Raw genomic sequence first — 13,135 nt, forward strand, 5'->3', positions numbered from 1 at the left:
ACATTATAGTCTACCAGTTTCAGTTTGTTTTTAGTTTTTTTCTTAAAATTTCATAACACAGCTCGATATTTACCCAAAATATTATATCCGGATACGATTACACTTTTCTCCAGTTTGAACAATATATTTTACAAATTGTGATGATACGAAGACATTTAGCAGCAATTGGCAGTATCTGACATTGAAGTTTACGGTTAAATTACCTCTTATTTAAATCTTTTCATAAAAAAGTTGTTTCGTTTCGCCAAACATAGACGATCTACTTTCGATTTCAAAAACTACAAGAAAATACAATTTAATGTTTCGCCGATTTGTTTATTTCTCGAAAAATAAGAATTAAAATCATTTTTAATATCAGTAGTAACTAAACAAACCAGTAAGAGCTTCTTCTTCCGATAATTTATCCGTTTACTGACTGCAAAATTCAACCCACGCAAAGTTTATAGAAATCATACGATGCGTGTCTACGTTCAATGTGGGAGAATTAAGGCTGATCGGCTATGTTACCTAAGGCATCCAGACGATTCAGATTTTGTTTTTAAAAAAGCATTGTGTGCGTTTCTGTAATTTTATATACGTTTTTATACGCTTAGAAATTATTAGACATGCGTATTTGCATTATTTCTATACGTAATTTACGCTAAAACGCATCTTATCTGGAGCCCTGCAGTGGAACTATTTTTTGTCTTTCGCTGGATGTTACCCAAGCTTTGTAAGCCTGCGCAATTCTTAAAATGCACATTTATGCTTAATGAGTTACATTCGAGAATTGCACAATTACAAGTCATAAATATGACAGATTACATCGTATATTGGTCATAGCAAAGGGAATTGACACAACTTAACTTCATTCATGCAGTGAACTGTTTGAAATTTGAGAAATCTAATGGAACTACATCCCTTCACATGTTATATGGTCCATTTAGAGAATCGTTGGATAGCAAGGACTCGACAAAAGGCTTTCAGCCTTTAGCCGACTCAAAAAAACATTTTCTACTTCAGTTTCATACTGATATTGTAAATTTTCTGTATGGAAAGGTAATGAATGCCAGAAACTTGATGAAAAGGTCTATACTTGTTATGTTATCAAAATCACACTTTGAAGAGTTCTTTTTATAAAAAAAAAAACAAGTGAGTAACTGCAAAATATGGATACTGGTAAGCACTGGGAAAAAATCCCAATGCAGGGTGGTTTCAAATCCAGCATGTCACTATAGTGACAGTTATACAGTATACACTTATTGCATGCCTTGCCAGTCCGTAGTTAGAACTATTGCCCGAGGTCTGAAGGACCAGGGACCAATAGTTTTGGCTATTGACTGGCAAGCCATCCAACAAGTGTTTTATAACATGACATCAGAAATAAGGTTTCACACTTTTAGTTAATATTTCCGGACTTATTAGCCCAGTTAACAACATGTGCTGAAACTGAATATAGACCGGTTTTATAGCAAAAACTACTGACCTGTGATTTACATAAGGAGTCCTGTAATAACAGTCTATGTCATCATCTTTTACAACAAAAGCTTCTTTTAAATAATTTTCCTTTCAGTTTCATATATCAGACAACTACACAGTTGGGTTGCTGTGGTGTAGCTGACAAAGTGTTATCCACTTAACCTGGAGGAGGCTGGTTCAAACTTAACTGCCTCCTAATAGGACATCAGCACTACTTTAAACATTAACTTCCAGATTAACAATCAGGTAGATATTGTGGCCTTTAAAGTGGGAAAGTGTTATCTATCACACAGAGACTTACTTTTTCACCTTTAACATGTTAATTACTTGGTTTAGATTACATTTTCATTATGTTAAAAGCAAACATTGCAACACAGTTTTATGAAAATCGGGTAGGAAATGTGGGGTTCTTCAGTGGTAAAAAGGTTTTTTTATGACTTAACCTAGTGACCTAAGTCTTCAACTCAAATTACCCAGTTTTACTCTTGATCAAGAATTCACAGAGACATTCTGATAAAGTTTTATGAACATCAGTTATAAAATGTGGCCTCTTTGTGTTAACTTTTTTTTCAGATTTAAGTGAGGTATAGTGCTGACCAAGTTTCATATTAAGATTAGGCCAAACTTCTAACCTGTAAATTGTTAAAAGCCAAACTGTTGATGACACAAGATGAAGGCTGATGGAGAAAAGGCAACAACATTTGCTCATCTTGAGCTTATAATTAGTGAATAAACTGTGTTGCTACAAACCTTGGATTTCTGTATCACTGGCAGTTTCCCCATCTAGTCTCTCTGCTATGTGTTTTTCTTCCTGTTCTTTCAGTGCTTTGATAAATACATCATGTATGTCACATGGACCCATTAACACCTGTAATGTTGTAGAATCTGATTTAACTGGCATATTGAATTAAATGCAATTTAAGGATGTTTTATTTAGAAGTGTGTCAACCATATAGTTAAGTTTTCTGGGTGTTAATGTTGATTTAAAAGTTTTTCTTGTTTAAATAATAACAGAAAACATCAAAGTGAAAAAGTAGCTCATTTCAAATAGCTGGTCCCTCACCTCCACATGTACAACCACTCTGGGGATGTACAGTTCTTCCTTGTGAGAAAACAATCCAACAATTACAAATGCCAATCTGAAGAAAATAACAAGATCACATCACATTGGTGCCTCTAAGTACTCACAGGAGTCTTTAACTTAGTTCTCACCTTTTTCAGTAACTGCTCCACAGCATCCCTCCTCCATGAGCAGTGTAAGATACTCTCATGATCAGACCTTGACAGCAATTTATGTTCACTCTGGTATAGATGACTAGCTATTGACCTGGCAGCTGATTTAGACATCTCCTCTTTAATCCAGGCATACAACTTCACCAAACATACACGCTTCTGTACTGTCTCACGGCTCAATGAATCTTGTAAAAATGAACATTTTCTATTTAAAATGCAATCAACAGCAGTTACTTACTTTAGAATGAAAATCTTAAAGGAATTGAAAGACACTGTTGTCTAAATTTTGGACAGATCTGGGAAGTACATTTAAGTGTTCAGGAAATACCCATTTATCTGATATTGCAACCTAAAATCTGATGTTTTCAAGAGAAAGATAAATTGATTCTACATGTAATACAAAATTATTTATGGATAGCATTTCACGAAAGAAATCATGATACCAACACAGTTTATATAAGTAAAAATGTATTTGATTTTTATCAGATATATTTCACTTTTATAACTTTATAATCCACTGAAAGACATGTCATATAAAAGTTGTAATACCTTCTCCATCCTCGGGGTTATTCCCACTAATGAAATCATCTCTTTGTTTATCTGAAAAATAAACAAATGCAAAAGTATGATAAGGAAGAAATGCAGCTTCAAAGTAAAACAAAAGTACTGCTTAACACATCAGCAATCAGATTTTTTGTCACCATAACATGAATGTTTTAATAATATTGTAATCAAGACTTCAGTGACTTCAAGCTGAGTTTTATACCAAAATGTAAGATTTAGTAATTTTACAGTTTCCTCATTAGTCATTCGAATCTATTTTATTATGTTTGTTATGGCTTTTAAGTTATACCAAAACTGTTAAAATCATATGGCTTCTTTCAAGTTTCTACTGGTGCAGGATCCAGTCTTGGATTACATGGGTGAATACCTGGGAAGAACCACCAACCTTCTACACCTAAATCACTCAGCCACCTATGTCCCAGTGGCCAAATATCAAAAACACTTAAAATTATCAACAAACAATTAGAGCTGTGTTTGCAAATGCTTATGATATAACACACACTGAACAAGTCCAAAATATCCTTTAAAGAGACTTTACTTACAATTTCATTAAGTCATAATAATTGAGCTGCGCCATGAGAAAACCAACATAGTGGCATTGCGACCAGCATGGATCCAGACCAGCCTGCGCATCCGCGCAGTCTGGTCAGGATCCATGCTGTTCACTAACAATATCTCTAATTCCAATAGGCTTTGAAAGCGAACAACATGGATCCTGACCAGACTGCGCGGATGCGCAGGCTGGTCTGGATCCATGCTGGTCGCAAAGCCACTATGTTGGTTTTCTCATGGCGCGGCTCATATATGATTATGACATTTGATAAAACTGGTTGCCATTGCTATCATTATAAATACCTGTATCATTGGAAGCCAATTCCGTGGGAGTGACACTTTCACTGTCTGCATTTTCACTGTGATGCTCTTTTAATTTAGTAAACATTTGCTCACCTAAAAGTAAAATAAAATTCCAACATACAAAGCCTTACTGTGAAAATCAATCTCAGACTAACATATTTCTAAATATCTTAAAAGTAAAATTAAATAACAGCTGATTAAAAGTTAAACCACGGACACCCTTGATTGGATATAAAATTGGAATGAATCCTCTATATAGCAAAAACTATCAAAGAGCCATAACTGCAGTAAAAATATTCACAAAAAAATTCCTTCCTTTATGGTCATCTACACATGAAGCTTGTTCATCTGTGAAAGATTTAATCAAATCGGGCTAATAGTGTGAGAGAAGTTGGGCACACAATAATGTCGGGACATACGGATTTTGTACAGAAGCAATGCTATATATGCCACATAAATGTGTGGGGTCATAAAAAGATAAATTCTCACTTCAAAAAATTAGGTAAACAATTTCCATGAACATGATAGCCTGAGCTGTTTATGCCAGGTTAAGATATACATGAAAAAGGCTGAAAAATGTCAAATTACGCTTTTCTTTTTTAATGTAACCATTTAATGTTCCTGACTGCATAATTTGTAACATGTCAGAACTTTATATAAAATCCCACATAAAGAAATTAACATAGCAAGATATGTATAAGCCAATGAAACCACTTCTTTCTGTTTCATTAAAATGACAGAGTATAATAATACAAATAAATTATGGACCTATTTTTTGTTAAGACTTTAAAGTTGAGCACATGAAATGAAGCACCTTTTGTAAGTTTTGTTAATTGTGAAGCATTTGGCTAGTGCTTGTTTATGGAAAAAATTCTGTATTACATGGAGTGTTTATACTTACCACTGCCTCCAGCATTGGTTGGAACAGAATTAACATATGGAACTTTAAACTTCAGCTGTGTATTTTCATGAGCAGCAATATGACGGACACATCGAGATACTTTGTCACACTGAGCCATGTGATCTCCACCTACAATGTTATAACATTCTTAACCATTCAAAACTATAGCTTCATTGCATACACTACATTGCATAAAAAGAACAGCCAACAAACAGAAATAACTAAATTTCTTTGACCTCAAGTGCAACACTGACCTTTGAGCTTTGTGTCTGAACGTTGCATGCTCTAACGGCAGATATTTGTGTATATAAACTCATTCATTCATGATAAACTGATTAAAAAGAATGTCCATGAGATGGCCTTAAAGATTGTGCTAAGTTACAATTGGAAGAAGTATTAGAGACTGTAATGCCTTTCTCACACTGTCCTCATAATAGGGCTTATATTGGGACATTATTAACCCTTACCATGCTGGACACAACTGACTGTACCTTTGCGACCAGTGTAGATCATGAACAGCCTGCATATCCGTGCAGTGCAATATATATATAGCAAGATACAGTATACAGAAACTTCTCTTACCAGCTGAAGATGAGTGTTGCATCCAGTTTCTATTCTGATCTATGCACACTTCACCCTGCTCTGTAACACTCATAACTGAACCTGAAATCATACTCATTTCGTTAATTTACTTCTCTGCTATCCGAAATAAAAACAAGAATTTATTTCTAATTTTCAAAACAAACCAGCTTGAAAAATCATGACACAAAACCACTACCTTTTATTTATTTGTTAGCTGCTTATAGCAACATCCAAGGTGCCAACTTAGAGTAATTTTAGTGAAACTGGAGCCATATTTCTTAGATGTTAACACATAAGAGGCAATAAAAGTTTTTGGATATAGCTGTGGATGCTGCAAATTTGTAATCAGATTTTGTTAAGGGTTTCTTACATGAAACTATAGGTAGACATTGAGAATCCCAAGAATACAACATTTGTGAAAATGGACAAAAATTGACAATTTTTATTCATTCAAGCAATAAAAGCCTGACTGAGCTTTAAAGCCTGATTAGGAAACAACTGCTGCAGCTCAAGCCATTGAGCAGGACTCTTCACAAATATTCTGTATGTTTTTTATCATCATTCCGCCATTCCAGATCAACAAAAATCCACAACAAACAACAAAACCAAATCAACTACAGCAAATGTGCCTATCAACATAACTTTTTCCAGTCAATGTTGTCCTTTTGAATGAGTTGTCTCAACATGTCAGAACTCAGAAAGCAAATGTGTCTATCAACATAACTTTTTCCAGTCAATGTTGTCCTTTTGAATGAGTTGTCTCAACATGTCAGAGAGCAAATGTGTCTATCAACATAACTTTTTCCAGTCAATGTTGTCCTTTTGAATGAGTTGTCTCAACATGTCAGAAAGCAAATGTGTTTATCAAATGCTATCAACACAACTTTTTCCAGTCAATGTTGTCCTTTTGAATGAGTTGTCTCAACATGTCAGAGAGCAAATGTGTCTATCAACACAACTTTTTTCCAGTCAATGTTGTCCTTTTGAATGAGTTGTCTCAACATGTCAGAGAGCAAATGTGTCTATCAACACAACTTTTTCCAGTCAATGTTGTCCTTTTGAATGAGTTGTCTAAACATGTCAGAAAGCAAATTTATGTGTCTATCAACATAACTTTTTCCAGTCAATGTTGTCCTTTTGAATGAGTTGTCTCAACATGTCAGAAAGCAAATGTGTCTATCAACACAACTTTTTCTAGTCAATGCTGTCCTTTTGAATGAGTTGTCTCAACATGTCAGAAAGCAAATGTGTCTATCAACACAACTTTTTCTAGTCAATGCTGTCCTTTTGAATGAGTTGTCTCAACATGCCAGAAAGCAAATGTGTCTATCAACACAACTTTTTCCAGTCAATGTTGTCCCTTTGAATGAGTTGTCTCAACATGCCAGAAAGCAAATGTGTCTATCAACACATCTTTTTCCAGTCAATGTTGTCCCTTTGGATGAGTTGTCTCAACACGCCAGAAATCAATCTTAGAAGGGACTTTTGGCGGTGAATAGAATGACCGGAAAGCACCGGATAGCACCGAAACACCGGAAAGCACTCAAATTTCTTATAAAAAACATATAAGGGATGTTCTGGGCGATTTTTCAATGGTTTAAATCGATTTATTATTGAAAAATACGTATAATTTGATAAAATGTTGACCAATTAACTTGCTTGTATCAGGATAGTATGATAATTGACAAAATTAGCGAGTGCTTTCCGGTCAGTGAAAAAAGAAGAAATATATATATTTCTGTTAGAAATATAGTGCAATTTTATCTTTCTACATGCTTTTAAGTGGTTTTACTTATTTATTAAGTAATCTGTTTCACATAGATTTATATTTGATCATATTGATGATGTGACTATATTGATTTGAATAGTGCTTTTCGGTCAGAATTTTTAAAAAAAAACGTGCTTTTCGGTCAGAATTTAAAAAAAAAACGTTGGATAAAGTAATGTGAAAAATATTTAAGATATATAATAATGATGCCAAAAAATATGTAAATGATGCAATTACGTTGGGTCTATGTGAGTAAACCATATTCCCCAAGCTGTTGAAAAGCAGTTCATAAAAACATAACATCTGAAACCGGAAAGCACTAACAGAAGTGTTTTTGTAGAAATTGAATAAAAAATAAAATAAAATAAATGTGTTTTTATATTTATATTTTAGTTTTCAATATCTGGATTATATGTAGGAAAAACAGACCTATATGAACTTACTTTGACTGACTATTAAACATTTCTAGATCACCGGAAAGCACATAAGACATCACAATATATTACTTAAGATATGTAATGTTAAAAAATAACTCGCTTTATGTTTGACATTGTTCTTTGTTTTTATTTATAAAGTTAGACAGTTAATTCATCATTAGAATACCTGATAACCTGATAAGAAACTTTAATTTAAAAAAAAAAACGATAAACACAAGAAATAAACACGAAAAAAAAAAACGGGCAAGAAACAGACTTAATAAACTCAATATTCACTCGAGATCACCGGAAAGCACACACGACGTCAGCGGGATCAGAACTATTATTACTTAAGATTTTTAATTCATAAATATAAGTACTTTGTAAGAAATATTAATTCATTATTATGTGTACTTGATAAGAAACATTGATAAATAAAATTAACGATAACCACTAGAATTGATAAAAACAAGTAGATCTAGCAGTAGTATAACAAGTGTTAATCTAATCAATGATTAACGGGTTAGCGGCCTTACAGAGGTGTTAATTTAATCAAAGATGATTAATGGTGTTGTTTATTGAAAATGAAAAGAAATTGCACCGACCGGTTGGCTTTAATTTTGAAAAAGGATATTATTAACAGCGGTTTATCAAAAGCATATATGGCCAAACTGAGGAAACATTTAATGTACGATCCATTTAATTCTTTTATTTATTTTTTCTGAGATAATTAGTACAGACACCTTTTTTTTAAAGAGATGACATGAGAATTTTCCGACAAATTTTCAAACGGCGGTTTCCTTTTGATAAACACACCATACACCTTACATTAAACAATATATGTGACCAACAAATATTGAATAAAGAACAATTATTTTTTGAGTAGAATCTACATTTAGTATATAAACACTGAAAAAGATATTCCTTTTACCATTCGATATTGCTATTTATGCTTATCTATTAGGCTATTACATTGCTAAATCAAAATCAAAATCATGACAGAAATTCCGTGCATTGAATGCACTTTAGAGTGTTCAGATGACACAATACAGTGTTCAAATTGTAGAAATTGGTTACATCGCACTTGTACAAATTTGACTGATGTAGAATTTAGGTCTTGGTCAGATAGAAATTTAGTTTATCTGTGTAAGTGTTGTGCATTCCGTGGAACGGATTACGATGCTGAGGGCGCTCTTAGGCGGTGAGTACATTTGTTGTTGTTTTTTTTTATGAGGTCAATCCATGTTATCATGTTCAACATCAGTGGTGAGAAATTTTACCCAAATTGGCAAATAAGATTTAAAAGATATTGTTTCATCGTGATATGACACTTGATGCAATCCATAAATTTCTACGTAATACTCAACATACTGTAAATGCACATGATACATGGAAGGACACGTATCATTTGATTATCAGTTTAACAGTTCAGTGACCGTCTAACTGACGATTTATAGTTCATAACTTCTATGATTAAAATTATACCATGTTTTTCCTATGTATTTATCAAATATATAAAAACAAAATTCATTATAAAGTTACATTTTATTAAATCTCTTTTATAAAAACAAACACAAATAATAGTTTTGTTATTATCTCCCTTTATTTTTGAGTTTTGACGCTGAACCTGAAAAGCAAGCGAATGATTATATAGTTTTATTTCATAAAAGTATGACAACAACTGAAGATATTTCTTTCATGATAAATGTGTGGTCCTTAAAAGGACCGTTGTGTGGACCGTTGAAAGGACCGTTGGTTTTTATGCACTACACAATATTCTGCGTAGGCGGCACTGGTATTTGTGCATTCCATTGTTTCCCGGTTTTCTGCTTTCTAAATGCACGAGATCTTTGGCGTAATCTGCAGGAAATTTGATGTCTGGAAATCTTATGAAATTGTTTTTAAATTTTTTTGGCCAAACATTTATTGATTTTCACCCGTTGTCTGTCAAAACAAAGTTTAGTAAGGCCCGGACTCTTAGAAAAATCTCACTCTTGTGATCATCAGGCTACAGTATGGCCCTCACTCGAGTTCATTTCCAGCTACTTCATTGCTAGTTATCCTTTCTGTCGGATTTGAGTCCGAATTGCCAATACATAATTTGTGTACATTTTGTATATACAATGTAATATATTTAAGTAGTAATAAGGAAATGTGCTTTACACATCTATTTTAAGTCTCAATCTTATCAAGTTTATATTAAATCAAGAAGAAGGAGGCTCGAGTGTGGCCCTCACTCGAGCTGTGATATGAAAAATATTATGTGTACATGTACAAAATACAACAATGCTGATGGAAATGCTATAGATCTACCATGAAAACGGATTAAAAATGAAATAAAACCAAGCTACTCTATGAAATGGATAATGAAATGTCATTCTATTTACATAATAAATCAATAACTTTAATAACTTATCATTTTGAATAGTTAAATTAAGTCTGCCTCATATTCGATGTCTGTAATTTGTTTTGTGTACATAATTTAAGACAAATGTATTGTTTATATTGTGTGACTATTATATTTCTGACACATGTGGTTGTTTTTATTTTGTGTATAATCATTATAATGTGTTCTTTTATATGTATGTTGTATGTATTAACTTTATTAACTTTGTATATAGAAATTGTGATCCGGAATTACTGACACTTAAGAAAAAGAATAAAACTAATATAACATGTTATTTTTTATTCCTCTCTTCCGATAAGACCACTGTGATGATTGGATTAACGCCTATTAATTATCGCTAATATACAATCGCTGTGATTAAATTAGCACCTCGTTAACTATAGATGTACAATACACGATGTGACAAGTGCTTTACGGTAACCTTGAATTTGCTTTTCGGTACACAAATACATATAATATTGAACGTAAAAAAATGTAAACATGTCATATCATAAAATAGCTAACGAAAAAAAAATGTTTAGTAATTCTGGATCATCGTATTTTTAATGTTTTTAATGTTTTTATATGTAAGTGTTGTCTTCAATTTGTGATCATATAGGTTCAACTACGATGAATTTTACAGACCGTCATCTGCTTTACGTTTGTATGTATATTATATGTCGTATGTGCTTGTACATGTTTGTATGTTATTTTGACAGTTGTCACAAAAATAAATATGAAAATTGTTTCAGATATGCTTTGATTCTCTTTATCTGTTTAACAAGTTTATTTATTTTAACACAGTTTTCTCAAAACCGGAAAGCACTATTGAAATAAATATTATCAAGTGAACGTAATTATGAGACTTAATTTGACCAAATATTTATCAGTTTATATTACTTTTTCAATCATTACAAGTTAAACAGATTCAACGCTATGATTAAAGATTGCTTTCCGGTCGTGTTGATATATTCACGAAGTGAATGGACATGTGCGTCGGACATTTAGTTTTAATGTAGACAATGATAAATTCGCTTATAATCAATTAATATAATGAAACTTTAAATAATTATCTGAATTTCTGCTGCTCTTATATATTCGAATTTCCTTCAATTTGAAGTTCAAATATTATTAATCTCTCATAATTTAACAGGATCGCAGAACCGGAAAGCACTCGCGAAATGTCAATTATCATACTATCCTGATACAAGCAAGTTAATTGGTCAACATTTTATCAAATTATATCTTTTTGTCAATAATTAATCAATTTAAACCCTTGAAAACTCGCCCAGAACATCCCTTATATGTTTTTTATAAGAAATTTGAGTGCTTTCCGGTGTTTCGGTGCTATCCGGTGCTTTCCGGTCATTCTATTTACCCGACTTTTGGTATGCTTTAACTTGTTATAATTGTCATTTAATTGAAGCATTTCTATTTTAATTGTAATTAATTAATTACTTTTGAAAATAATTGAACCCAGGTCTGTTCCAGTGTAACAGATATGCTACACTCCCTAAACCTTCGTTGACTAGATTTAAGGCGTATAGATTCTAGGTTATCACTCTTCTTTAAGATTCATCATGATCTGGTTGATATCCCAATCGTAGATTACCTGACCCCAATGACCTGCTGTGTCCACTATGGCCATTTCCTAAGTTATAGGTTAATTACTGCAACCACTGACTACTGAACACTACGTCAACAGCAGATAGCTAGATAGATAGACTCAGTCACACTCACACTTGACTATCACACGAGTGCAAAATTTGAGACCTGATCATCATCAAGATCCATTGTTAGTTTATGTTATTTCTTACTTTGGCTGGTCTTGTGAAGAAAACTATCTTTTTAACAATCTTAAGAAGTTCTTATGAGACTTATGCATATTTAACTAAAAGACTTTTTTCAATTTTCTCCCAGTTTCGGACTGGTGATCCCCAAGCCTGTGATTTTAGCATTAACCAGCAAAAGTCTTACTTGCAAATAAAACACAAAACACATGTTTCACCTCTGTATGGTTGTCAGAGCATTGTGCGACTTGGAATACAAGAAAACACCAAATAAAATAATCTGGATTTGCAAACAACAACAAAAAAAAAATCCGGGAAATCCCCTTTAACCGGTGCATTGTTCGTTTTACACCTAGTAAAATGTACGAGAGCTTCTAAATTCCGTACTGTACCGGAGTTCTAGATACAGGCAGTCTTTTACGTTGCATGGCCGTAATGTATCAAAATAAAAAAGGCGGATGTATTTTGAAGGCATATATATTCAATTGGTTATTTATGATGTTTATTAAACTAGGGATTTCCACGAATGAGTACTTGTTGAAAATCAATGCTTAAATCGAATCTTCTAGCTCCTTAAAGATGGTCGGGTCTAAAACTTAACGTAAGGTATTGATCAAAAGTCAGTATAAATAAAAAAGGGTCAAGCATCCATCAATATTCATCTAAGTAAATTATTATTAGACACTGTTCATGCCGATGCTGCATCCAATAAAATATACAATATCTTAAGGTCATTGTGTGAGAGATCTAGGGAGGTGTGCAATTATGTCTTTAAGAAAGGTATAAAGTTTCTCATCTTTCTGCACTAAGCACTAAAGTAAGGTGTAGGCACATTCGGTCAGCGGCAGGGGTAATGGTAGGCGGGAACGCGCGGTGTGGTTTCGGAACGTCTTTCGCATGTGCGATAGGTATTCATCTTTCTGCCCTGAGCACTAAAATTAGGTCTAAACTCAAATCTTAAACTAAACTAAAATTAGGTCTCAACTCAACTCTCTGCACTAAGCACTAAAGTTAGGCCTAAACTCAAATCTTCAGCTGAACTTAAATAAGGTATAAACTCCAATCTTAAACAAAACTTAAATGAGGCCTCAACTCAAATCTAAAACTTAACTTTAGGTAAGGTATAAAGTTTCTCATCTTTCTGCACTAAGCACTGAAGTTAAGTGTAGGCACATTCGGTCG

At 33.1% G+C, this 13,135-nt stretch overlaps 1 protein-coding gene across 2 annotated transcripts in view; it reads right to left on the reverse strand.

Moving 5' to 3' along the window:
* LOC123546606 (uncharacterized) overlaps nucleotides 1–12,308 on the reverse strand; it is a 38,006-nt gene extending 25,698 nt beyond the window's left edge. For both annotated transcript variants that reach the window (XM_053550926.1, XM_053550927.1), the window contains exons 1-7: nucleotides 12,172–12,308; nucleotides 5,594–5,674; nucleotides 5,012–5,140; nucleotides 4,111–4,203; nucleotides 3,241–3,291; nucleotides 2,671–2,876; nucleotides 2,209–2,326 (exon numbers count right to left, since the gene is read on the reverse strand). In XM_053550926.1, the coding sequence (XP_053406901.1) occupies nucleotides 2,209–2,326; nucleotides 2,671–2,876; nucleotides 3,241–3,291; nucleotides 4,111–4,203; nucleotides 5,012–5,140; nucleotides 5,594–5,666 (670 nt within the window). In that variant the 5' untranslated portion in view covers nucleotides 5,667–5,674; nucleotides 12,172–12,308. The remainder of the gene's footprint in view (nucleotides 1–2,208; nucleotides 2,327–2,670; nucleotides 2,877–3,240; nucleotides 3,292–4,110; nucleotides 4,204–5,011; nucleotides 5,141–5,593; nucleotides 5,675–12,171) is intronic.
* Nucleotides 12,309–13,135: the final 827 nt, after the last annotated feature.

This window comes from Mercenaria mercenaria, chromosome 9 (assembly GCF_021730395.1).
Source record: "Mercenaria mercenaria strain notata chromosome 9, MADL_Memer_1, whole genome shotgun sequence".
Lineage (NCBI taxonomy): Eukaryota > Metazoa > Mollusca > Bivalvia > Venerida > Veneridae > Mercenaria > Mercenaria mercenaria.